General features: G+C 34.7%; 2 protein-coding genes across 4 annotated transcripts; both read right to left on the bottom strand.

Annotated features, from left to right (window-relative positions):
• Positions 1-2,544: 2,544 nt before the first annotated feature.
• LOC112700433 (uncharacterized) lies at positions 2,545-8,475 on the bottom strand. The gene is made up of 9 exons (XM_025751779.3): positions 6,617-8,475; positions 6,472-6,531; positions 6,261-6,363; positions 6,075-6,149; positions 5,717-5,861; positions 5,555-5,624; positions 5,394-5,459; positions 3,830-3,952; positions 2,545-3,000 (listed from the first exon to the last, which is right to left on the bottom strand). The coding sequence occupies exons 1-9, from the start codon at positions 7,671-7,673 to the stop codon at positions 2,819-2,821; spliced, it is 1,881 nt and encodes a 626-aa protein (XP_025607564.1). The 5' UTR covers positions 7,674-8,475; the 3' UTR covers positions 2,545-2,818.
• A 2,485-nt stretch (positions 8,476-10,960) lies between these two features.
• Positions 10,961-19,704, bottom strand: LOC112700397 (formin-like protein 13). 3 transcript variants are annotated; one of them, XR_003153308.3, is made up of 18 exons: positions 19,297-19,680; positions 18,462-19,159; positions 17,653-17,874; positions 16,194-17,545; positions 15,973-16,096; positions 15,411-15,482; positions 15,108-15,206; positions 14,965-15,006; positions 14,685-14,765; positions 14,553-14,603; positions 14,361-14,442; positions 14,136-14,230; positions 13,890-13,961; positions 13,685-13,801; positions 13,094-13,162; positions 12,942-13,008; positions 12,459-12,811; positions 10,961-11,518 (listed from the first exon to the last, which is right to left on the bottom strand). XR_003153308.3 is itself a non-coding variant. In XM_025751778.3 (17 exons), the coding sequence occupies exons 1-17, from the start codon at positions 19,367-19,369 to the stop codon at positions 12,648-12,650; spliced, it is 3,480 nt and encodes a 1,159-aa protein (XP_025607563.1). In that variant the 5' UTR covers positions 19,370-19,704; the 3' UTR covers positions 12,183-12,647. The 3 variants fall into 3 exon arrangements, 1 of the variants encoding a protein (XP_025607563.1); XR_003153324.3 differs by having other exon boundaries at positions 10,961-11,440; XM_025751778.3 differs by lacking the exon at positions 10,961-11,518 and having other exon boundaries at positions 12,183-12,811; positions 19,297-19,704.
• Positions 19,705-27,364: the final 7,660 nt, after the last annotated feature.

Genomic DNA, 27,364 nt, shown 5'->3' with positions numbered 1-27,364 from the left:
GCTGGTGTTAGCCTTTTCTTCTCTGTCATGTTCTGTTTTCTGATATTCATGAGACAAAAATAATTTGTCTCATAAATTTCTACTGCTGAGTTCAAACAGAATCAGATTTGTAACTTTGCTTTAAAAAAGGTGAAAACAGCAAACCAAAGGAAGGCATAGATTCAACCCCCCCTTCTCTAAGCCTACCATAACCTTCAGGGGCAATTACTGTAGTATTTAGGAATGATAAAGGGGAATTAGAGTTGGGATTCTCCGAAAGAATTAAAGCTCACTCTAGTTTAGCAGCTGAGGCAAATGCAATTAGACAAGCACTTATAATAGTGGAAAATTTGGGATTGGAAAGAACGCTTATTGAATCAGACAACCAACAATTAATTCAGGCAATAAAATCTCAAGGTTCAATAGGAGAAATTGAAGCAATTCTGCAAGATATTCAAATTCTAAGAAACCGATTACCAGACAGTGGGTTTACCTAGATTCCTAGGAATGGAAATCGTCTGCCTCATATAATTGCTCAGCTAACAAACTTGAACAGATTGCAGGCATCCTGGTGCATATATCCTACACAAGAAATTGCAGAAATATTAAGAAAAGATAAATTCGGAATATCTTGAAAAATTCAAAAAATATGGGGTTAGTAGAGGTAAGACAACGAGGTTACAGATAGAGGATATAGGAGAAGAACCTGAAACACCGTGGGTTCAGGCAGTGACTCAACCTCTGGGACGAAGCTTCTTGCCGAGGTGATGCCAATAGAGAGACCTGATGCGGACTTCATGAACCAAATCACGCCTTGATTCCAGATTTGAGGATCAATCGAAAAGTGGAATAAATCATGATCTTAGGCTGGATTTGGTAAAGCTTTTTGAAGAGGTGCTTGTGCTTTTTAAAAGCATAAGCACCTCATTTTGTGTTTGGTAAATTAAAAAGCCCAAGTGCTTGTGCTTGCGGCTTTTAAAAGTTAGGGGTGCTTTTGAAAGCACATAAGAGGGAGCTTTTTAAAGTTGGCTTGTACTTATCAAAATTAAAAAAAAAATCTAATATAATAAATATTCAAAATTACCATTATTAATTATTAACACTAGATTTTATTTATTTTTTCACACATATTTTTCGCCATTATGTTGCCATTGGAATCGTCATATATTTCTAATTTCTCAACCTAACCTTCACAAATTCTAACACAATCTTCATATAATTTTACTTGAGATATATGTCTCATTTTTTGTGATTTGTAAAAGTGAGTCAATATATATATAGATAGGTAATAGACATATCAGTTCTAACATTGGATTACATACAAGTTTTATTATTGACTAATGATAACTCTATTTATATTAGTATAGAGAGTAAATCAAATAAATATTTAAATTATTGGTCTCTAAAATTTGAAAAAAATATTATTCTTCGTTAAAAATATGTTTATTGTAATTTTTTTAATTTTTAAAAGCTGTTTTACCAAATACAAGTATAATATTTGTGCTTATTAAAAACTATCTTTAACGTGATTTTACTAAACGCAAGTGTTGTAGCTTTTAAAAAGCCATCTTTTAAAAAACAGCTTTCACAAGCTACTTTTAAAAAGTAAAAGTTTTACCAAACCAAATCTTAATGTGGAGGTCATGGAAACTTATCTGTTGGTATTATAATTCAACGCCTTGAGAGGGAAAAGATCAAATTGAAATTTGGATTTGGGCGAGTTGAATTATGGTTTCGGTAGGGTTTTTGGGCTTAATCCATGACAAAAAAAAAGAGCAAAAGTAATTGTTACTTTTGTAGAAATTTGTAGTGCATCAGTGACAGTGAAGGTAAAAAATACCGTCTCTTGAGTGTTATTGTTTAATAAAATTCAGATGTCATTAGAAAAAAAATGATTGTGTAACACTAAAATCATCAGAAAGAAGTAAAATTGATATCTCCTATAATTATGATTTTATCATCCATAATAAAAAGTCATTTTATCCACATTTAGTGCTCATTTTGGATTGCCTTTTTCGAAGAAAAAAGTAATTTTATATAATTATCAAAGTGTTTGAAGATAAATATTTAATACATTAATTTATTTAAAAAAAGAAAAAATATATTAAAATATGTTTATGTTTTTTAAAAAAAAGTTAAAATTTTAATTAATGATCCGAATAGAGAACCAACTAGGATGTAACCAACTTAGAACCAACTAGTTAAAAAATAAGTCTATTACAAAAAAAAATCCTACTATTCTAATTTTTTTTAATTTTAAAATTAAAAATAATATTTATTTTTCAACTAATTAACTCCAAATTAGTTACACCTTAGTTGGTTTCCTAAATTTTTTCTTTAATTATCTACTTAAAAAAAAGTAATACTTATATTTTCTATACAAACAAAAGTTGTTGTTTAATAAAAAATCAATATTTTTTTTAAAGGCCAATCTAAACTCGCCTTTAATTCTTAAATCAACAACTCACTGATATTTGATACAATTCATCTTTTAAGCTTTATTATTTTTTTATTACTTTTTTGCATTAAACACTTTGTTATGTATATACAAAAAGAGAAATAAAATTCAGACAAAAAGATGTTATTCATATATTACAAACCATAAATATCCAAGTGGGTTTTCATTTCCACTTGTACTTATGGATCTTTTTTCCTTCTAAACTTGAATAATCTTTGTAATGACTAAAAGATTATATAATATATGGAACTTAAAAAACTATAGATATAGGTAAAGAAAAATAATTTGAGAAAGTAGAAAATGAAAAAAGATATTGTCACTCTGCCAATGGGTAAGGCTGCTAAATGTGGTACCCACAACACATACACACACTATAAATTATTAGTATCCTTTCTTTACTTTATTGTGTGTGTCAACAACTAAATTAGGTGCACGCCTTTGTCTCTGCACTCCAACATGTTGTTCATGCCATGTTTCATCACATCCTGCTTCATCTTCCTCCCATTCATCTTTCACCAAATAATGTTGTTGATAATATCTGAACGCCACAAATAGCACGAACACTGCACAGACAAAATTTGTTATTATTCATGTTTAAGGCACCAAAACTTTAGCATTTTGAGTGGAGAGGACTATACTACTAGCACATTTGAAAAATGTGACCTATAATGCCAATTGCCAAATGTAATATTCATTAATCATCTCTACTTTCATCAACTAAAATGGACTAGCTTAGCCTGTTTAGGTCTGGTTGTGGGTTAAAATGAGTCGGCCCATTTAAACTCAATTTGTACACGGGCGATAACTTTTTAACTTAGACCGTTATGATCAGTTTAATGGGTTAAACAAACTGACCCATTTATGTTTTTATTTTATTTTTTTGAAAAATATTACTTTGGGATCAAAAAAAATTTTAAATAGACATTTTTGTTGATGGGTCGGAAAAAAAACACTAATGGCCAAATGTGCTACTTTTTTAAAAAAATGCAGAAAAAAGCTAAACGGGCTGCCCGTTCAGTTCGCGAGCTAACTCATTTAATCCGTCATTTTTTCAAGTTAATTGGGTTTAATCCGTTTAATCCAAAATTTAAACGGATCTAATTTTAAGGTTAAAGTCCGTCCATTTAAACGGGTTGGTTCTAACGAGTTTGACCAATTTTAACAGCCCTTCTAAAAAGATACAAGACATTTATTAGGTTTTTTTCTTTTTGGTATTAAAAGAGGGCTTAAAACCCACGGAAAACAAAGCCGAAACTTACATGATAGTTACTAATCTGGTTGTAGTCTCTCTGCAATTAATACTACTATTTTTTATAAGTCAAAAACTCAAAAAAGTAAATTTTAAAGCTTTTCAACCGAGTCCTTGTTATAAGACATTTATTAATTGTTTACCTGCCCAAATGCGTGCAACAACTGATGACAAATTCCATACGAGGCCGAAGATGCCCAGAGCCACAGCCTTTTTATGAGAGCATGAATCCCATGCGTCCCGGAATCGACGAATCCAAAAATTTGCTAAAATATAATAACAATTACAATTAATGAACCAACATGTCATTCAAAATTCTTAATGCAACTTATATTGAATGCAAGGTTGTTTTTAAGATCTTAGTAGTTAAATTTAAATCTCCTTACAGCTAGTGCAGGCCCATTGAATGGCCCATTATAACAAGACTACCAAGTAATATACATATTTGACTTTGTTGGTGGGGATCACGAGGAATATGGAGGACCATTATTATTTCATTATTGTGCTCCTATGTCTCAGCCTTCTAATGGGCCCAAAACTGTGTGAGGGATAAAAAGAAAAAGTTGCTCATGCTTACCCGTGTGATGCATTCAATTATGAATGATAATAGCCAAAGAGACTACATTAAAGTGGGTTTAGGGTTTAATGATGCCTCAGAAGGATTCATAATAACCTTAACTGTAGGGAGTGGATCCACTCCAGAAAAAAAACTGGATGGTCTCTAGTGTTTTATCTCACATTTTATTGTTCTCTTTCTTTCCTATTTAATTTTGGTCCTACTTATAGAATTAAAGGTAAAAAATCACACTTTATTTTTTCAAGTGTTAAAAAAAATAGAGAGGATCCATTTCCTTATCCTGTATATATACATTCAGTAATAATAGGGGAAAAAAAACGAGAACTTGCTTTATTTAACATTCATTAAACAAGACAAGTTTTGGCTTTTTTGGTTAAATTTTTTTTTGTTACCAAACATTTTCGATATACATTAATCACTCTTTCTTCATAAAGGACCCACTAAATCTAGAATGGTGGATATGAGAAAAACACAGTAAAAGTAGTAGTACCACTCCATAAAATCAAGAGTACAAAGGAGCCGTTCTTATGAATAGATATGCATGAAAAAACTATAACTATAGTGGGCCAACTGCAACGTTTACATTTGACATTTAAGTGTCAAAATTTGCCCCAACCACATTCAATGAGCATTTGCCATTTTGCAGCAACTTGTTTCATGAAAATACTTGTATGTTTCTAGAACAATTTCACTAGGCATACAACTTTTATAGTTACTGTTTTGAAATCAGTACTTTCTAAACAACCAACATGTATTTTTTTTTTTGTTAATAAAAGAATAATCTAAATATACCATTAATTAATAACAACTGTATTTTTAAACAGGTATCAAGAATGTAGTCTATGAATAATGGTGGAAACTTTCATGTATTTGTCTTCATGTGAAATTAATAGCTAAAAATTATTAGATCTCAATTTAGTCAAACATGTCAAATTATCTAATAATTTTTTTAACTATTAACTTTACATGAAGACAACTGTACGTGAGGCTCCACCATGAATAATATTATTGTTTTAAGAATATGCAAGTATTTATCGAAATTGGGTTGTGTCTGTTCACATTTCAAAGTGTTGTGTCATAAAGCATGCATTAAAATAATGCTACTATATATGAATTTCAGAATATGTTACCATATGCAGTTATCTGTGTAGAATACAAGGAGCAGATTTTTGGCAGGGTAAATACTCCAAAGAAGCCTGAAGCAGTAAAAGAATAAATTCAGTGATTGGAATGACATGTGAATTGCTTCTGCATCTTTTGCTTCATTGAGATGCTAATTTAGAAAACTTACCGAATTTGGCCATCTTCCAAATAGTTATGGAGCTGCCACATCTGGCTAAAACAAAGAGCAAAACTGCCAACTACAATTCACAAAGCACTACCAAGATTTAACAATGTAAAAAGTGCAACAAAATGGAGAAATTATGTGATCATTGAGCAAATAATAATGTACCTTCATTGTGGTACCAGGATCTCCAGAGAACATAGCTCTAAGTCTTAACAGGAACTCATTCAAGTAAGGCAGAATCAACTTTAGCAACCAAATGGCTTCTTCTTCTCCCAGCACATAATTTGTGTTATCTACATCTATGATTCCCCTGAAAAAATTTGATTCCAAATAAAGAAAGTTTACAGGAGTATCTCTGTTCGGTAAGCCTCGGACTAAAAAATATAGACACTGGAATACAGAAACTTGTTTAGAGAAGGAGTGTCTCCGTTTCCGTTGTGTCAATATCTCTATACTTTTTGTTTTGAAATTCTTACTAAACATGATCATTAACTTAATTAATGTGCAATGCTTGGATTATTACCTGCAAATTAGAGATCTGTAGAGAAAGATAACAGCTAGATACACTAGACCGAAATAGGAAGATACTGAAATAAGACTGCACAAACAAGTATCAACAAGTGTTAATCCTGTGTTACTCTTAATTCTAAGACAAAAGAAGTATATACAGAAGAAGATATTTATTCTCTTTTTTGTGTGGAATTCTAACCTCAGGTTAATATCCTTTGCATAAGAAGATGATACTATAAGGAATGTTCCAGTCCCAAACATAAATGCTGATCTTGAGATATCTCTCCACATGATTAAATCCACTGAGGAATGACATAAATTAAATAATAAATACCAGACATTACATCAAAGATTTTGAGTACAATTTTCTTTCTTGAATAATAATTCTGAAATGCAGATAAACAAATCACCTAGACTCTGCAATTTGCTCTGGGTTTGTGGAAAGCTTCTGTATGCTTCTGCCTTTGGAACTGCATGGTGATGATCAATCAATTAGGCTTCACAAAATCCAGATTGAAAGAACAAACTTATAAAATGAAAATCAAAAGACCTTACTTGAATTAGTTTTGGGGAAATTCTGATAAATTGTGGATTGTCTTCTAACTGGAGGAGATTGCTTCACAGTAATAGGGGAAGACACTGGCCTCTCATTCTTTTGATGAAATCGTGTAGTTGCAATCTTTTTAGGTTCTGATTCATTCACAATCTTGTGTTTTTCTTGTTCCTTCACAACCACCTTCTTTAATGGTTCCTTCACAATCTCTTTCTTTTCAGGTTCATTCACAATCACCTTCTTTTCTGGCTCATTAGCAACCATGGATTCCGGTACACTGATTTCCTTGACAACAAAGCTATTCTTCTCCATCTCAATATCAACAGCTTCATCCACATCTTCATCTTCCTCTTCATCTGCATTGTCTGAAGTGCTTGAAATGACCTTGTCCTGGCACACACCAAAATCCTTGCAACTCTCATCCGTTAGGACATTTCCACAAACACCATCTGGTCCTGATCCTGATTCATCAATCCCATTAATTGATTCCTCAGCCAAATCACGATTGGATTCTGATTCTGTCTCCCTCGGCTGAATTGAACTTTCTCCATTCCCATCAGAAACACCCTTCATAGATTGATCCTCAGCCTTAACTGAATCTGGGTTCCCATTCTGTTCTTCTTTTTCTTCTTGCTCTTCAGATCTTAGCTTTCTAGAAGCCTGAATTGGGCTGCTTCTTCCACCAACAGGAACCTCCTTGGCCCCTTGGGTCCTGATAATCTTCTTCCTCACCAGAATTGGGCTCTTCTTGGGGGTGATTTCATCAGAGGAAACGGTATTGCTCTGTTGTTGCTCTGTTTTTCCTCTGGCAATGTGAATTGGGGTCTTTTCTGATCCGTCAGGGCTATCTGATTTCCAAGTTTTCCTCTTTCCGGTGGGAATAGCAACCCCAATTTGAGTTCTCTTGAATCTGGCGGTGCCACCTTCTTCAGAACCGTTTTCATCTGCATTGAAAACCTTAACTCCACCTCGAACTTGATCACTCTTCATTCTGGTTTCCCACACTGACCCTGCAACCACACTGCTTCTAACTCCAACTCTTCTTCTGCTCACATCCATATTTAAGTATCCTCCTTTTTCTCTTTCTCTCTCTCTTTTGCTAATAATCACTAACTACAGTAATGGGACATAGGGTGTGCTGGTTGTTGCATGAGACAGAGAGAGAGAGAAAGAAAGAAGCTTTCAGCTGAAGAAATGGCGGTTGGTGGGGTGCAACAACATTGGGATCCCTTTCTAAAGTTAGCTCAGAGAGAGAGAGAGAGAAAAAAAAAAAAAAGAGAAAAGAGAAAGAGAGAATTGGGGGATTGTGTTATATTTGTGTGTTTATGAATTGAGTAAGATACCTTCTTCTTGTTGATGGTTACTTTACTTTTTTCCTCTGTCTGTTGTTGCAGTTCTGTTATGAGAGAAAAGTTGTGAAGGGGTGTGGGTTGAATAATTAAGGTATTGTGTAGTGATTTTTTATGCACATAATAGAATAGATTCTCCTAATATAGATATAGATCTTCTTTCTCATTTCATACTCTCACGTGCAGAAATGATAAACCTAACTACATCTTTCTATATGGTCCTGAAATCCTATATCCTATGATGTCCTTTGAGACTCTATTTGGTAAGTATTTGCTTAGTTGTGTGCTTTGGTTATGTTTATATATGTAGGTATACTACAGAAAATAGATGCCTTCTGCAAGATTTTTGTTCTTTTCATTATCTGTGTATATGGATGTGAATTGCATAAGAAAGGTAACAACTTGATTCACATAAATTACTTACATAATGCGACTTCAAAGTCTTCATTTAGTGCTAAATAATAATAATTTGATGAAAAGTTGTTCCTGCCCTCAAATATTATATTGGTGTTAACTGTTAAGTAAGGTTTACATATGAAGTTCTTAGATGAAAATTGTTAGATAATTTGATATGTTTGACTAAATTATTATTTAAATTTTTTTAATTATCAACTTCGTATGAAGATAACTGTATGTAAATATGCACCCGTATCAAATATCTTGCAATTAATGCATTTTTGTACTTAGTGACATGCCAAGCCACTCAACTATGGAGACAGCATATACCAGAGCTTCGAATTAATTCCTCAGCGAAGTGTTTTCTTGATTCCAAACACTGCAACTTCCTACTTGCTACTTTGCTCTAGTACTACTTAAATTTTTTTTTTTTGGGTTCAATTCATATTACATTTAAATGACTAATATCTACCAAAAAATTTGTACATCACTAACAATATTTTAAAAAAATTTACACCGATATTCAATTGTATATTACCACATCGATAAAAATAATTAATTTTTAAATTTATTATTTAAAAAATTATTTAAGTACAAAAATTTGAATAGATAATTGTGTAAAATTCTTTATACTTTTAATTCATCAAAACTAAACTAATTTTACAGCCAATATATAAAAAAAATAAAGATCAATTAATTAATTGTACTTTATCCCCTTTTTACAAAAGATGGAGAACGAACAAAGAATTGTTAAATGCGTACTCATTGTTAATAATGCATGATAGACCCCTTTTTTTTTAATGTATTATAGGTTCTAATGTTTGATCTAATCACCCCTCACAAAATTCAGTCCAAAAAGGCTTCTAGTTTTTAATAGTTTTCGTAATTTAATTTTATAAAAGAGTTCTACGTAATTAATTAATTGTATATTGTTACATTAATAAAAATAATTAATTTAAAATTTATAAATAAATTTAATTGAATAATTATACAAAATTTTTTACTGTGTATTAAAAATAAATTCTAATTTTCATACCTTGATAAGTATACCACAAAACATGAGCAAAGAGTTATTTAAAAAATAAAAAGAAAAGAGAAAAGAATGCATGAAGAGAAGTTACTGCATGTGGGAATGTTTGGCGTGAAGGTAAATAAAGAATCTCACGAACACTGAATAAGTGAATAATAAACCTTGGCTTTGCATTTGGGACCCCACCCCCACATGAATCAGTAGGCACACCGTTTTCTTTTCTTTTCTTTTGCTTTTCTTTTTTTGGTTGGATTAGGGATGCTGCCATGCATGTGAGATCTCGACAAATCATATAAATATGAGTAAAGCTAGGGAACCAAAAGTATATCAGCCAAAATCCAGCCAAATACTTTTCGATGAATTCAAAATCTCTACGAATTAATATATATGGATGTTTCTTCTACTAAGTATAAGAATGTTTCTTTTTCATATTAAATGGATGTTCTGATCTTTTATGTATTTTTCGAATTTGTGTTTGACGAAAGGGAAAATAAATTTTGGATCGGGCTTACTGAAAGGGTTCCGTGATTCTAGGGGTGGTTATTGGGAATTTGAAACATATTAGTCAATGAGAGATTTTATTCAAAATGGCAATTAATAACAAACATTAAAAATTAAATAAAAATTAAATTAATTAATTTAATATTATTTTGTTTATCTTTTGGCTGATCCCTTTTTGGTTCCACATACTTTTCCTATAAATATTAAGAGTCCGCATTTTACGTCTAACGTACGTGACGACATTGATTTCTTTTGTTCTTGCATACGTATGTAAATACGTACATACATACGCTTGATAATACTCACCGACACAATTTGGAATGGTATTGTGATTCTCTTTTATTTGCTTTCTTCTACTATTCATCAATCATCATTATATATTATGGCCATGATTCCAACAGCATCAACATGATTTCAATACTTGGATCTATATATCCAAATTCCCATGATTCTGTCTGCTGCTTAAAAAAAATAGTACTAGCATTTTTTTTCTTAATTCGAGTGAGGATATATTAGATAATTCGTTTTTAACTACTGATAATTTGTCTACTTGTTCATGAATCATGTTTCATATAGTGGAGTGTATCGATGACGTCAAAAGGGAAAATGCTATTAAACTCAAAGGAGAGGAGATTATTGAAGCTAAACTGATTACAATGTTGTTGTTTGCATTATGGAGCCTTAATTAACCATTGACATAGTTTCTCACTCTCCACCTAGAGATTTCGGGTTCGATTGCAACCGTTCAAAAAAATCTTAGCTGTTGCTACAACCATAAGTGTGTAAATATGTTATGTAATACTTAATTGGAAATTGTCCAATCTATCAGAAGGAAAAAAAAAAAAAAACCATATGACAAATACATTTGTTTCATTGTGAAAATAAGACAATAAAATAGTACCTGATCTAAAATTACTATATTTCCTATGTTAAAAACAAGAGAAACGAAAATTATTACTGATTTTTCACGTAAAATTATCAAGCGTAAATTCTTATCCTCAAACTTTAATATCATGCCTTCTTAGGTCTCACATTTTACATGAATAATAAAAAAATCACACATGGTAATCTTGTCATGTGAAAAATAAATGAGAAATTTTTTTGTACACTAAAAAACAAATGTATAAATACACACATTACACAAGATGTTTCTTTTTACTTTTCTTTATCGGTTAAGCATTAAAATGGGAGAAGCAAAAGCTTAAGCCTTCTTTTTTAAGAGTAAGAGGTTGCATAACTACATAAGTCAACTTTTTTTGGGATAGGCATGGATGAATTGGGAAGGTGAAAAAGTGAAAAAGAATAGTAATAATAATAATAGCTTGAAGCACTGCTTTTAATTAATTTAGACAAATGACCTCTTGGTTTTTAATCATTCTTGTTGGTATTATATGAGATGGGAGGAAGAGGGGACCGCAATCCCCACAAGAAGGTATAACGTTGAAGGCACGTGACCTCAGCGCCACCACACCACGTGCCGTTTGATGCTTCATAGTTCAGATGTATGACTTTGTATAAAAATGCTGTGATATCATCCTCAACCCACGTGCCTGCTTATCCAATTATGTTAGCAAAGCTCCACTAATTAATTAATCTGTGCTATCTTCTGTCTCAATTATCACCAAGATCTACACAAGTACCCAAATCAATAATCAAAATACTTAATTAACCAAGTATTGGCTCCATAAAACACTATCTATGGTCAAGTCTGAAAATTGATTCTGCCATCCAACTCCGGCGGGGGCGGATTTTTCTGCTTTTATATCTAATCCTCATTCATTGCATAGCACACAAACAAGAAGCACCATATATACTAATTATAATTAATAATCGATTATTCTTTCATTGTTCAGGATAACACCAACTTTTCATTAATTAATACTATAAACTTCACACATTTTTTCCAAGTCTATACAACTATACATTATAAAGTCAGTCAAGTCTACCACGTGTTGGGGGTTTGCATAATATATTGGCATCTGTCTAGCAAAAGGATGCATTCAACTTGCATGCTTAATAATTTGTAAAGCAATCCTCTAATTTAATGGTGATTTAATTTATCAAATCAACAGTGGGCTTAGTGGCTAGTGAATACTGCAACCTGCTACGTGACACTGAAATATAGGTTGAAAATGCTAATATATAGTTCATCGGTGATAATGTGGACAAATTAAATCATGCTCGGTAATGAAGCCACTGGCCACCGCAATAGACTCCAATTATTGGCTGGCCAATAATTTAATATTGAAGAATTGATTAACCACTGCATAAATTTTCACTCTCTATAGTCTATTTTTCTCACCTAACTCAAATAAATCTTATTTATATGATAATACATGCTATGCCATTACAGATGGAAAAACAGTCTTGCTAGCGGTGGGTGAAGGGCACAAACATGAATAATTTCAGAGCGGAGAGGAAAAAATATACAGTTGCATGGCAAAATAACACAACTCATGCAAACTCTACCGTCTCTGGTGTAGGATATTTATGAACCAAAAATAACCAGAGTATGATGATGATGAGAAAAGAATGTACAACCAAAGTGAGTTGGTCATGAAAAGTTACCTCGCCTTTGCAGTGCTATATGTAGTTCTATCATCTATGCATGTTTTGGTTCTCAACGTCAGAGCTAAAAGTGCTGTGTCACTATACATGCACTCCCCAAAATCATGAAACCATTTTTTCTCCGATCAAATTGCTAGTCATGCTTAGTGTGTTCTGATTGTTGAAGCTAGTGTTACATCCAATTACCGCTCATTGGACGTTGCCGGTCCAGATTGCTGCCGGTATTATCTTTTCTTGTTCACACTTCTTTTTGTCACTGTCTGCTGTTTTCTTCATTTCAAGCTCTAGCTGCTTGCTGTTCTCTTCATGTGCTTTATTAAACATTCCAGTGAAGTTGAGCAGAGTATTGACAACTGCAGAAGTTTCAAAATTATCACAAGACATAGCAGGCAAACTAAAAGTGTTGATAATGGAATCAAAGTAAAAGAATAAAAAACCGAACAAAGAGTTATAACAGAGTAATATATATACATAACTTCTCACCTTGCTCAAAAGGGCACCGTGATGGATCTTCCCCAAAATAAAGAATCAACGTGTCTACATTCCTACCCTGTAAAATATAAATATCCAAGTAAAGCATTGCCTATATATGGTCTAAACTTCAAAGACATACAGATACATCCAGGAAAGCCTACCACGCGAGAATATAGTGAAGCCAATGAACGGACTTCAGCTTCAGCATGAGAGAGGAACCCTTTCAAATTCTAAAAGGAACAAAGAAAGAAATTATAGAATGAGAACGTCAATATTTCTTATGCCCGAGATCAGGAATGATTCGGTTCTTAACATCATATATTGGCATATGTATGCTTATTGACAAAGTGGATTTAACCAACAGATAAGTATGCACATTTTTTATCCTGGTTAGTTTCCACATTTTTTTAAAGCCCAAGGTTTGAAACTCTCGTATTAGAACAATGATAAACAAGCCTCAGTATCTCAATGATTATCTACACAGAATGGGGACACAAACTAGAATGCCATTATTCCTTCCTGACAGCACTTGATTACAAACTCAGTAGGCTCTAATTAAGATATGTTTATGCAGAGTTCACAAACAATTATGCATTCATTTTTTGTGGTGGAAATATGAAATCTAAAAAATGAACAACAATATTTTTTTCCCCTCTCTTTACGATGAACTCAAACAAAAGATGAGTTGGTGAATGAACCACATGAAACTGATGAAAAACTTCAGCAGAATTTGAGGTACAATGCCTATATACCTTGCGGAAAGTCTCTGACATCGGACCATCATTTTCAGAGATCGATAATTCCTGCACAACTTTCTCTAATCCTTTGCTTATAGCTTGCATCTCCTCTGCCAGAATTTTCAATTGGATCTGGATCAAAATTTTACAAGTCAGTGGTGATAAATATTCAATTCCCAACAACATATTCAACTGAATAGCCCTGGGATAAGTGCAGAACCTTTGCTGCTGGCTCTAGGTTAGCAACATCCTTGGAGAAGTCTAAAACTTCTGGTAGTTTATCAGCCAGCACCTATGGTAGTTTCAAACCATCACTCATTAAAGATGCAAAATTCTCAGTACAAGAAAAGCTATTCATTACACTGACTCAATGTCAGAAGTTCAGAATTTGATTAGGCACACAAGAAACATAATACTTAACAGGAACTAGAAAATATGACAACAATGAATAAGTAACTTTGTCTACCTTGCAAAGATAATGCATGAGAGTCATCTTCTTGTTCCGTGCACGTGTTTCAGTAAGCTTCAGAAGACTATCCAATCTGAATCCAATGGCTGAACCTAAAAAAACATTGGAGTGTGTGAAAATATCTCAGCTATGAGACTCAACACTAAATGCCAATTATGTCAATATAAGATGACGTCAAACAATGGGATATATCAGTGTACTTTGTTTTAAGTTTCAACTTACCCCTGGCAGTTCCCTGGTTCAAAGCATTGCCCAGGGAAAGTATGGTTTGCATAACTCTCTTAAATTTGACAGAACCTCTGATCTGAAAAAGATAAAGAGGAATGACAAAGAAGCATCCAAAATTTTATTTCTTATTAGAAAAAAAAGGGAAAGTAAATAAAAAATATTTGAGTATAAAAGAAGTTATCATGCCTCATCTGCTGCAGCATTCACAACATTCAGGTTATTTCTAAGGTCAGCAACCTACATAAAAATAACGAGTCATTCAACCTGCAAATTAATTTAAAATTCAATCTTATCAAGGATTCGAGTAATGGCAATTACCTGAGTTTGGAACTGAATTTTGAATGAGAAAACTCTGAGCTTGGATTCTACCCGTGGTACTTGCATCAACTCTAAGAAGAACTGTAATGAGAATGTTATGGAGATGTAAGCCAAATACATTCCAAGTCACGGTAGAAATGCAGTCTCCACCATTGAAGATAAGAAGTAATATTTGGGACCTTCTAAAGATTGCTTAAATTCAAATATTCGAACATCCTATGTCTACCAATGAGATCCCAAACTATAACCGTACATAAAAAACTCATAAAAGCTTATGTACCTGTTCACACCTCCCTAACTTCTCCTTTTCCCCTGTATAACCCTGTCCAATTGATAAAAGTCGAGTGTTTTTGAAAGGAAAGAGGATACTCATTATTTTAAGGAACTTGAGATCAGCATAATTATTGATCATTGTTTACCAACCTTAAGTAATTCCATCTCTTCTTTCGTAGGACAAAACTTTATGATATTCTCAACCTGATCAATGTCTAGTGCTGACTCTTCCAGTGCTAGCACTGAGCTCTATGAACATTCAAAAGAAGCAATGGTTGATGATAACTCTTATCAAAACTTATCATCTAGAATATTCCATATCATGAGCAAGACTAGAAAAAGAAAAGAGCAATGAAGCGTACAATGTTGAACAAGTCCTAGCCATTATTCTTAAATGAGAACATTAATTCCACAGACAAAACTTCAACTCATCATAGGGTACATCAATCTTACCATTAATTCATGCAATGGCACCTTCACTTTTGAAAGCATGATTTCACAATTGTATGCTCGCCTATGCTCAATCTGCAAGGAGGGATAACATCAAAATAAATATAAATGATATAGCAAGTTAGTGCCAACTTTATGTTGTGGCCAAATAAAAGATATAGCAGTTATAAAATCACAAATAAGTGCATAACCTATCTCAAACACAGTACCATACAGATTAATGTTCGTTGTTTGAAACACAGCACTCAACAACAGATCTCTCATAATTCCATGATAAGAAAAGGTGCAGGAAATAGCAAAGTAATTCTCTTCAAATCAATTTTGTTTTTATCATTTTTTATACTTTATCTTGTCATCTAAAATTTGGCGTGAATAGCAAGCTGACAGATGACAACTTGTAATGTTAATGTAATATGGTACTGCCATAAATTGATAATCAATTAATAGATAGAGCTCCTAGAAACTATTTGTCGTAGATTTAGTTATCACATTCAGGTATAAACAACTAGATTATTTAGATAACCATAAGCTATCTTTGTAGTACTAGTAACCAGAGGTAACTTACCAGCTGCACTTTATCAGATTTAGGCCCAACTGAGCTTTGGGAATTTGATTTCTTGGTTGAACCTGAACTTGGGGCTGCTGCTGAGAAGAGACTCTCAAGCTCTGACATGTCAATCTCTGGGGCTCTACATAAAGATAACGAATGTAGAGGCACATGACACACTAGAATAATAGGAAGACTATTGGTCATAAAAATGAACACTATGGCCAAATCAACATTACTTGGAAGCTTCACCCGATTTCTGTGTCTCAGCCCACAAACTTCCTTGCACCGCCCTAGATAGTTTCAACCAGTGCAATGGCTTCAGCTTTTTGCCATTATTCTTTGAACTAATAGTACGTGACAGAATCCGTCCCTTTGAGCCGGATCCATCCGAAAGAGACCCTGGAAAACCATTGCTGGGGTTTGAACCTCCCTTGCCAAAGGGAGCAGGAGGTGGTGGAGCAGCTGGTGCAGAAGGAGGTCGTGGAGCAGTTGGTGCAGAAGGAGGTGGAGGGGCAGCTGGTGCAGAAGGATTGGGCTTATTGGAGGGAAATGATGCAGATGGTGGCAGTGGCGGCGGCGGCGGCGGTGGTGCTGCTGATGGTGTACTAGGAGCTTCAGCTTTGACAGAGAGACAAGGAGGTGGTGGCGGTGGTGGAGGGGATTTAGCTCTAACCTGTGAATCATCCTTTGCAGGAGGTGGAGGAGGAGGAGGAGGAGGGTGTCTAGCTTTTATCTGTGGCTCTTCCTTTAAAGCAGGTGATGGTGGAGGAGGGGTTCCTTCTATAACATGTAGATCATTCTTTGAAGGATGTGGCGGAGGTGGAGGAGGTCTAACTATAGCTGGTTTATGATCCTTTGGAGGAGGAGTAGGAGGAAGAGGGGGTGGAGGCGGTGAGGATGACTCGAGTCTTGTTTTTACAGGTGGAATCTCCTTCAACGGTGTTCTGGGAGAAAGTGCAGGGGGTGGCTGAACTGAAGTAGTACCTGAATTTGAAGCCAGGGTGATGGTATCAGTTGGTGACTTACTACAAGAGGTAGGTGACGATTGACTCTCAGGTGCAAACCTAGAAATAGGTGACAGACTTCTATCTTGTAATTGGGCTTCAGTTTCATCAATAACAAGTTGATGACTGACTTCTGTATGGGGAAGAGAATCATGAAATGTTTTGCCTAATCTAGTTCGGGCAGGCCGTAAAGGAGGAGTTTCTGGGGAAAAAGAAGCTTCCATAGAACCAGGCAAATAAGAAATATCAGATGCCTTTGGAGTAGCATCAACTTTGCTGGCCATGTCACCTTTTTTACTCTTCTCATTTTCCGGGGATTGCTTACTCATTTTCCCCTGAGGCATTGTGCCCATTTCTCCATGCTGATCAGAAACTGTATCCAACTTGTCGTTAATGATAGCCGAAGCAGTCATCTGTTGGAGAACATTTAGTGCAGCATCTGCATTGGGGTCCAACCAGTCCACATAGTTAAAAATCTCTTGAACCTTGGCAAATGCTTCCACTGGCAGTCCTTCCTTCTCCTCGAAGCATGAGGTGCGATCCACCATAACAGCTGCAGCAGCATCCATTTCTGAGAAAAGGATCTTCATCCAAATAAACCAAAGAATAAATTTGAAAGTTAGGTATTTCTAAGCTATGTAGCCATGATAACAGACAGTTATATATGAGAAAAAGAAAAAAGAAGATATACCTCAGCTCTGAAATCCTTTGGAAAGTGATCTTTACCATCCCATAAAATGTCAACTTCATCCCGGTTAAGCATCATAATATTAGATCTAACAAAAGCAGTGTTGAACATTACTCGGAACATCATCATTTCTTGCTCCATATCAGTGTTCAAGTTAGTGCTCTCAACCACAACATCACCTTGAATATGGCAACTGATATCAATCTTAATTAGTTCACTCTCTCCCTGCAGCACAGTTAGCAAGGAGTTCCAAAATAATTACACATCTACGATCAGATTCCATATGCATCTAGATTGAGTAATAGAAGTGTTGGGGGCACAATATTTTCTGGAACAACAAACATATCATTGTATCAATTCAAATTTCATAGAATGGGCCCCTCTAGAACTAATCCAGGATTTTGTAAGACTGAAAATAGTAGTCATGTTGAAACTTGACCAAAATTTGCTCATGTTAAACCTAGTAAATATGAACTTATATTCACTTCCTTATTTTGTCATATTTCTTCCTCTTATTCCTTTTAGAATTTTGGGATATTGATGCAACAGTCTCTTGTATCAAAGACTACGACCCACCTAAATGAAGCTTGCTTATTCATCAAATAACTTTTTTGCAAAGTATCACTATTGAGAAACTTACCAGTGGAAAGAATTGCTGGAAATGCTAACTATTACCAAGTTTAAAGTTAAGACTATATTGGGCAAATAGAGTGCTCAAATATGAAATGAGTCCTCTACTTTTCAAAAAAGAGGACCCAGGAGCAAACAGAGCAACAAATCCATATGAAAGCCTAGGGGTTAGTTAATTTCACCTGCTTGTAACACCGGATATTCTTGCTTCTCTTGGGCGTTGAGTACAACATTTTCGGATTCTTGTCTCCACTAAAAGGGTCCTGCCCATAAATTCTAAACAAGGGATGGCAGACTCCTTCTCCATCGAAATTTGGGATGAATCTAAGGATGATGCAGTCCAACATGAGCGCCCTGTCCAACGGTGGCCAATCTATGGCCACATTCCTTCTTGAAACATACTGCAGATACCTCAGCTGTGAAGGGATCGGATTCAAGGGTGTCAGCAAATGTAAAAGCTCGCGGGGAGACTGCTTATACACCATATCCAAAGTCCGTTGCTCCCCGGTATAAAGCTTCCGAAAAATCAACAATGCAGCTAGCATGAAGGCCAAAACAGGCCAACCTCCACGCTCACAATGCATTAACAACACATTGTGCTGCCCAAGAGAGAGCCAACTCTCACCAGACCTTAAGAAATGGTGAATGAGCTCCATCTTGAGCACAGGGCAACCCTCGTAGTGCCGCGGATAGTCCATAATAGTAATGTCATACTCAGATAATATATCTGCCATAACGCTTTTGGTGTCTTCCTCTCTGAAATTGAAAACAAGAATTGAAGCATCTTGCAAGTTCTCCCTAAGATGACCAACTATACCATCAATGTAAACTTTGTAATTCTCTTCGCTCCAAGCATCAGTGGTGAAGCAGCAATCAAATACTACATTAATCAATTAATTGGTTAAGAAACCAACAATTCCATTTCTACAAAACCTAACGTTCCTGGAATTAATCTACCTTACGCAATTACAAACATTTTAAATAAAAATAAAGAGAGAAAGAGAGCGAGAAGGTTACCATAGACTCGTTCACAGATCTCGAGAAGGCCATCGGGGGGTTTTCGAAAGAACAATTTTCGGAGCATAGCCATGTCTCTGAGAACAAGCTTCTTCGGGTTCAGCAAAAACGGAAACTCTCATTCAGCGCGCACATAAACCGTGTTATCTTTTCCCTTACGCTTAATCGCTGAGAAGCGGTTTCGTTAATGAGAGAATGAAAATCGAAAAGTGAGTGAGTCTGTGAAATGCTTTTGATCTCTCTTTCTCTTGTTTTGTTTTCAGTGAGAAACCGATGAGGAAGAAGAAGAAGAGAAGATTGTGTTTTAAAAATAAAATAAAATAAGAGAGAGAGAGAGAGAGAGAGAGAGAGAGAGAGAGAGAGAGAGAATTGTGACGTGGCTCCGTTCAGTTTTTTATTGTTTTGTTTTTAGCTGAATTATGTGACTGCAGCAGTGGTTACTAACCGACTCACAGTGACCGGTCGCTTACGTGGAGCTTCTGGGACGTGACACGTGTCATATCATGCCCGCGACGGGTAATTTTGGTGCGAAATAGATAAATTACACTTGTGACTCTTTCATGCAGCGTTGGATTAGTTTGTGTTTTGTTGGGAATGGGGGTTCCTTTGTTCCTCAACCAAAAGGAAACATCCCAAATATTCAAAACTACGCCATAAAATGACAAATCCTTACTATTGAGTCTTGAGTATTATCATTTCTTTATTATAATAAATAAATTAATAATCTTTAAATTTTGGTGGAATATATATGTGGATGACAGTTAAAAAGTAATTATTACATATTATAACATACTCCTAATAATTGAGAATGATTCAACTGATACAAGCTTATTAGTTTTAACTTATTTGTGCTTGACAAACTAATTAACTATGTTATGCTTTTTGTCTACGTTAAAATTAACAGTACAATTATGTATTTTTTAAATATTATTTTTTATTCAATTTTTAAAGAAGAGAAAAAATAAATAATAAATATTTTTTATTTTTTAAATAATTAATACATAAAAATAGATATTTAAATTAATTAAATAATAATAAATTTTTAAAATATTAATTAAAAATTAAATTTTAAAAGATAAGTAGTATTTTTCTAAAATTAATTATTAAATTAGTTATATATACAAAATATGTGTTGAAATAGAATTATATATTGAAAATATATATATATATATATATATATATAATATTTTTGTAAATCTATAACTAATTGAATCTGTGTCAGAAAGCTAAAATAAAGTTTTAGAATTGATTAATTGAATATATGTTTTAAGATAGAAATTTATATACAATTGGTTTTATGTAAAGTTATTAGTTGATAACTGTTAGGTAATTTAATATGTTTGATTAAATTATTATTTAATAATTTTTAATTAGCAATTTTACATAAAAATAATTACAGGTGAGTGTTCGCCATATTTTAATGTATATGTGTAAAATATATCATTTTTTTTTTGAAACTTTATCTTAAAATTGATTTAATTACTTTGTACTTTTCAACTCATGCGTTACTAGAGTGATAAAAGTACTCCTTAAATTGGGGGCATTCATCATTAGTTATTTCTTCTCCTTGAAGCTTTATAAGTGGTTAGAGAAAAAAAAAGGGTTAAAGTCTTAATAAAAAAGGGGGGACACAAGGTAAATTGAAAACCAGATTTATTGTGGGATTTGAGAATCTGCGAGGAAAAATCAAAGTAACTAAACTAAAGGGTTGTGGTTCTAGTTCCTTGAAAATTACGACACTGGCTTCTACCCTTCCACGACCAAAAAAAGCTACTAAAGTAATGCACATTGTAGAACGTGGATACATGAATTTGATGTGTGAACTTCATATTAATTAATAGAAACGATCAAACCTCGCACCTACTTCTAATTATAAAACCAAATAAAATAAACAATTCTCAGCTACTCTACCGACAATCCATTTATTTTGTTATAATATGCACACATTAATTCGTTTTTAGTTCAACTCACTAAATTGTTTTCACTTCTACGGCCGATAATCTCGTTGCCTCTTCACGCTTGATAGGAATGGGATTACCTCCCATTTGTGATACTATCATTTTAATTATCTTGGTATATCTATAAATTAGTAGATTTAATATAAAGTTAATGTTAATGTGAGATTAATTAAGAATCCATCCAAGTGGCAAAACATATCTTAATAAATAAGAATCGTTTGTTTATGATATACGTGGTATGAAACTGAAAGTAACATTGAAACTGAACATTATTGAGTGCGTTGTGGTAGTTGTAGATTGTCTTAACTCTGAACCCATAGTTTTTGGTCGGAAGTTGTCAACCTTTTTATACATAATGATATTTGGTCAAGAAAAGAAAACCATGAATGGTTGGCCCAATATTGATGGCGGAGAAAAGTTGATGTTGGATTAACATCCAAGACTTCTTTTATTTTTGTCTAGGCCTTGTTAAAAAACAGACACAAGCCTAAGACCCATTTCGTGCTCTTGCCCAATTACATTCACGTTTTGTTGATTCTAGTTTTTTTTTTTTTCCAAAACCTAGGTAAACATTTCGTTAGGAAATGAATTACAACACAGAAATCAACGGTAAAAAAACCCAAATTTCTTGTTTCCAAAAGAGATGTGCTATATTATTTTAACTAATTGAAAATGATATGAAGTGGACTGCGTATGACCGGATAATAAGTCTTTGGTTCGTTACTGTCAAACTTTTGGGAATGGATCCTTTCCATTATTAAAAAAAATAGAGTATAAAGTGTAATCTTTAATTTTTTGTTATTTTTTGTTTTATATTTATTTTTTATTCTACTTATAAAATTAATATTGAAAAATCACACTTTACTCTCTTAATCGTTAAAAAAATTTGAGAAGATCCATTTTCCAAACTCTTCACTAGGAAGCTCTTCTTCTCTCAATAGGAGAGTTCTCTAAAAACTTCAGATTCTTTTCCAAAAGAAAGTTTTTTCGACCTGTTTCAATATCTGAAACTATATTCTCACATATTCCTCACTCAACGTGAGCCTTTAAACCATTGAAAAAACTGAAATATACAACAACATATATTTAGCAACCTACAACATGAACAACATTGAAAGAAGAGTCATCAAACTCAACAAGCCTGGAGAACTGGGGTATAAGAAAGACTACTTAAATATAGTGAAAAAGATAATAAGTGATAAGGAAATAAATTTTAAAACATGTAAGAATATTTTATTAGGAATGTGAAAAAACTCACAAGGTGTTGCAGTTACTGATATTGGTTGGAAGAAGATGTTATTCAGATTCAAAGACAGGAAGAAAGGGCTGCAGATTATTCATAATGGTCCATGGAATGTTAGAGGAAATATGGTCAACCTCAGATTATGGAGGGAGGGCAAATAAGTTTTTGAAGTTGATCATGACTTTATGGAGTTTTGGATTCAAGTGCATGACATTCCACATGATCTCATGAACAAAGAGACAGGTACTCTTATTAGAAAAATGTTGGGAGTATTGGTCGATGCTGAAGATCCAAAAGTGGATGGCGTTCTTAGGAGACCATATCTAAGAATCAGGGTTAGCATCAACATTACCAAGGCTCTACCTACAGGTTTCTGGTTAGATACAGAGGAGATGCCACCACTGTGGGGTCTTCTTCAAGTATGAGAGGCTGCAGGACAGCTACTGTTTCAACTGTGGTATATTAGGGCATGAGAAGAAAACATGCAAGAATCCAACAGTCATAGCATGCTGCGATCCAACCAAGAAGAAGTACTCACTATGATTAGGAGTAAGCCAAAGTCTACCAGGTCCAACCATGAGAGGAGGAAGTTAAAAACAACAAGGATGGAGAGAGGAAGGGGAGGAGCAGGCGCCTGAGCAACAAAACCTTGATAGAGAGAGTGGTGAGGAACAAAGTTCTAAGGATAGTAGGATTAGGGCTGAGCGAGTACTGCAGTAGAAAATCAAAGAGAAAAGTGTCCAGGAAAACCAAATAAGGAGATAGGAAGAGATGGCAGATGCAGAAGAGCAGGTAGAAAAAGTACCAAAAATCTCAGGTTTTCAGGGAAAGAGGGATACGCAGCTTGACCTATGAGCAGCCTACAAATTTAGAAATCTCATTAAGGAAATAAGAGAAAGGAACAACGAATGGGCTAATAATAAAAAGGCCCATAAGGGAGAAAAGAGGAATGAGGTTCAGAAATCAAGTGGAAACAGACCAATAAGGGATATTGGGCCAACACAGGGGCAATTCATCTGCAAGCTTTGAACGTTGAAGAAAATGTGTTGAATCATTATACAACAAAAAAAAAGGGAGGTGAACAGTTATAAAATTGAAGATTGAAAGTTGGGCCAGGAGGAAAAAAAAAGAAAAAGAAACCAATGGCCAGGAATTAAAAAGACTTATGTTATCAAGAACAAAAGATAAACAAGCGTGTGAAGGCAGAGTGGAGGGGAAGGAATATCAAGAATTGCTGAAAAGTAGAAAAGAAGAGGATGAGCTAAAGAAGTTATCCAAGGAAGCACAGAATAAAGAACATGAATTTGTGAGTCAGCATGTTAATTCGAGTGAGAACGTCTACTATGTAGAGTTAGCAAGTGATGAAGATGAAATAAAGGAACGGAGGCACATGCAGATTGGGAAACACAACTAGATAAGAAGTTGGAATTGAAGCTGAATTTGAAAAGAAAATGAGAAAACAAACATGTACCATTGCTAACATACAGGGAATGGAAGGAGGAGCAAGAGGACAGGGAGCCCAAGAAATTGAAGAGTAGCAACACCGTTTTGGACATAGAGGAGTATCAGTTAGCTATGCATGTCTCGGGTCAGATTAAAGGAATACAAATGACTGAGGAGGCGGGCCTTAACATGCCCCAACCTCAGCCATGAGTATCATTAGCTGGAATTGGAGAATAGCGGCTGCCCCGACAATTATGAGTTATACAATCTATGTAAAAAAGTAAAGCCGCTCATAGGGTTTTTAATGGAAACTAGGACCAGTAAAAAAATGAATAGGATAAGAAGAAGGCTTAATTTTGACAATATATTTTGCGTAGAACTTCGAAGATTGTCTGGTGGACTATGTTTGTTATGGAAATCTAATACTAATATCAATATTTATGAGTGGTGTGATAACTATATTAAAGCTAATATTAACATCAATAATGATCTTAAATGGCAGGGTGTTTTCGTGTATGGTAATCCAGCTTTTCAAAAGCGACGAAAACTATGGCAGGAGCTTACGGTAAGTAATATGAGCAAGGGAGAACCTCAAGCTTATCTGGGAGACTTCAACAATATTTTAAGTCAAGATGAAAAGGTAGGCATTCATCCTCAACCAAGAATTTATTTAGAAATGTTCAGAAGGTTTGTAGACGATAATGATTGAATGGATGTTGACCTTAAAGGAAGTAAGTATACATAGTTTAGTAATCCAAAAAATAACTTTATCACTAGGGAAAGACTAGATAGGGTGTTAGTAAATTGGAAATGGCTGCATATATACCAGAATGTTATTCTAAAAGCTGTTCCAGCTATAAGTTTGGACCACTGTACCTTAATTTTGGAAACACAACCGCAGGTTCAGATTAAAAAACATTTCAGGTTTGAGACTTTTTTGGTAGAGCATGAGGAGTGCAAAGAGGTAATCAAAAGGAGTTGGTAATAGAATGACGAAAATAGAAATTGTTGGAATCAATTCACAAGAAAGAGAAATATATGCAAAAGGGAGTTGACGGAGTGGAGCAGAAGGAAGTTTAAAAGAGCAGATAAAGAAATAGAAAGAAAGAAAATAGAGCTACATCAAATTCAAGAAGCCGATATGACGAAAAGAGATCAAAGAAGAGAGAGAATTGAAGAACCAAATATCAGAACTTTGGAAACAAGAAGAAAAATATTGGAGACAAAGATCAATGTTGAAATGGTTAAAATTGGGCGACAAAAACACAGCCTTTTTTTATGCAACAACCATTTAGAGAAGAATTAGGAATAGAATCGACAAATTGAAAGACGAGACAGGACATTGGATACAAGGAAAAGTATACATAATGAGGTTAGTAGAAAGACATTTTACTAAGCTGTTTATTTCTGAAGGGGATAAGAACCTAGAAGAGTGCGTAAGAGAAATACCTAGGAGAGTCACTAGAGAGATGAATGAGGAGCTAATGACAAAGATTAATGACGAGAAAATTAAGGAGGCGGTATTTAGTATGGGAGGATTAAAAGCTCCAGGGCTAGATGAATTAAATGGGTTATTTTTTCAACAACATTGGGATATTCTGAGTAAAGAAGTGTGTGGTGTGGTTAAACAAATATTTGAAGATGGTATCATACCAGAGGACTTAAGAGAAACAACTATTGTTTTGATTCTCAAAGTGAGTCAACCAGAAAGCCTGAATCACCTTAGACCCATAAGCTCCTGCAATTTTGTATATAAGATTGTAACAAGGTCTTGGTGGGAAGGTTAAGGAAAGTGCTAGATGTCATCATATTTCCGGTTCAGAGTGCTTTTGTAAAAGAAAGACTCATACAGGATAATATAGTAATAATACAGGAAGCGTTTCACAAATCAAATAGAAAATGAACTCTTGGAAGCAAAAACATAGCCATCAAATTGGATATGAATAAGGCCTATGACAGATTGGAATGGAATTTTTTGCAAAGAGTCATGGAAGAGTTCAGTTTCAGTAATGAATGGGTTAAATTGATGATGAGCTGCGTGAAAAGTGCTACTTATAGATTCAAAATTAATGAAAAATTGTCAACCAAGATCTACCCTCAAAGAGGTCTCAGATGTAAGGTCCCACATCGGTTAGAGAGGGGAACGAAGCATGCCTTATAAGGGTGTGGATACCTCTCCCTAGCATGACGCGTTTTGACGAGTGAGTGTGGGGGGCTTCGGCTATCATCCCTATCGTCCAAGGCAAAATCGTGAGGCCTTGTTTGTCAAAACAGACAATATCGTGCTAGCGGGTGGTCTCGCCTGTTACATATGGTATCAGAGCCGGAACCCGGATCGATGTGCCAGTAAGGGCGATGGGCTCCCTTAGGGGAGGTGGATTGTAAGGTCCCACATCGGTTGGGGAGGGGAACGAAGCATGCCTTATAAGAGTGTGGATACCTCTCCCTAGCATCACGCATTTTGACGAATGAGTGGGGGGGCTTCGGCTATCATCCCTATCGTCAAAGGCAAAACCGTGAGACCTTGTAATGCAAAGCGAACAATATTGTGCTAGCGGGTGGCTTGGGCTGTTACATCAGACAGGAAGATCCTCTATCACCTTATCTCTTTATCTTGGCAGTCGAAAGCTTTACTATTCTCATGGATAAGGCGATGAGGGATAATCTAATTCCTGTAAAAAGGTTAGCTCCAACAGCACCGGTCATCACTCATCAATTATTCGCTGATGATTGTATTATTTTTGCAGGAGTGCAAGAAGAGGAAATTTATCAACTAATTCAAATTATAAACAAATATACGGAGGCATCAGGACAAAGAGTCAACATTGAGAAATCCGGTCTGTTTTTTGGGAGTCAGGTATCTACTCAGAGGAGGGTGAACATTGAAGAGATCACTGGAATAGCATCGTGGGAGGATCCTGGAAGATACCTAGGGTTACCAGTGAGATGGGAAAGATCCAAGAATAAGGCACTGGAGTGGATACAGGATAAGATACTAGACAAAATGCAAGTATGGAAAGAGAAATTTTTAAATCAAGCCGGAAGGAGGTTTTGATAAAAGCAGTAATACAGGCGATTATAGTCTATCCCATGAATGACATTAAATTTCCTAAATCCTTTTGCAAAAGAATTGAAACAGCAATTGCGAGATTCTGGTGGACAAACAATGGAAAAGAAAGAAGCATTCATTGGAAGAGTTGGACAAAAATGATGAAGAGTAAAATAAACGGAGGCTTGGGGTTTAAAGATTTAGAATGCCAAAATATAGCACACTTGGCTAAACAAGCTTGGAGACTACTAAAAGAGGAGGATGCAATATGGGTTCGGATACTAAAGGCTACCTATTACCCTAACTACAGCTTATGGAAGGCGGGAGAAGGAAGAAACGCATCATGGATATGGAAGAGCATGTTGGAGGGAAGAG

The sequence above is a fragment of the Arachis hypogaea genome, chromosome 1 (assembly GCF_003086295.3).
Source record: "Arachis hypogaea cultivar Tifrunner chromosome 1, arahy.Tifrunner.gnm2.J5K5, whole genome shotgun sequence".
NCBI classification, from domain to species: Eukaryota; Viridiplantae; Streptophyta; class Magnoliopsida; order Fabales; family Fabaceae; genus Arachis; species Arachis hypogaea.
This window is presented reverse-complemented; position numbering and strand designations above follow the sequence as displayed.

Bases quoted from the DNA above. Each gene is read 5' to 3' on its own strand.
- LOC112700433 (XM_025751779.3), bottom strand. From the start codon at position 7,673: ATGGATGTGAGCAGAAGAAGAGTTGGAGTTAGAAGCAGTGTGGTTGCA. The intron at 6,532-6,616 runs GTAAGGTCTTTT...ATCACCATGCAG, and splicing joins TTTCCCCAAAACTAATTCAA to TTCCAAAGGCAGAAGCATAC. The intron at 3,953-5,393 runs GTAACATATTCT...ATTATATTTTAG, and splicing joins TACACAGATAACTGCATATG to CAAATTTTTGGATTCGTCGA.
- LOC112700397 (XM_025751778.3), bottom strand. From the start codon at position 19,369: ATGGCTATGCTCCGAAAATTGTTCTTTCGAAAACCCCCCGATGGCCTT. The intron at 14,766-14,964 runs GTACATAAGCTT...TTCTCATTACAG, and splicing joins AGTTAGGGAGGTGTGAACAG to TTCTTCTTAGAGTTGATGCA. The intron at 13,802-13,889 runs GTTCTGCACTTA...ATTTTGATCCAG, and splicing joins ACCTAGAGCCAGCAGCAAAG to ATCCAATTGAAAATTCTGGC.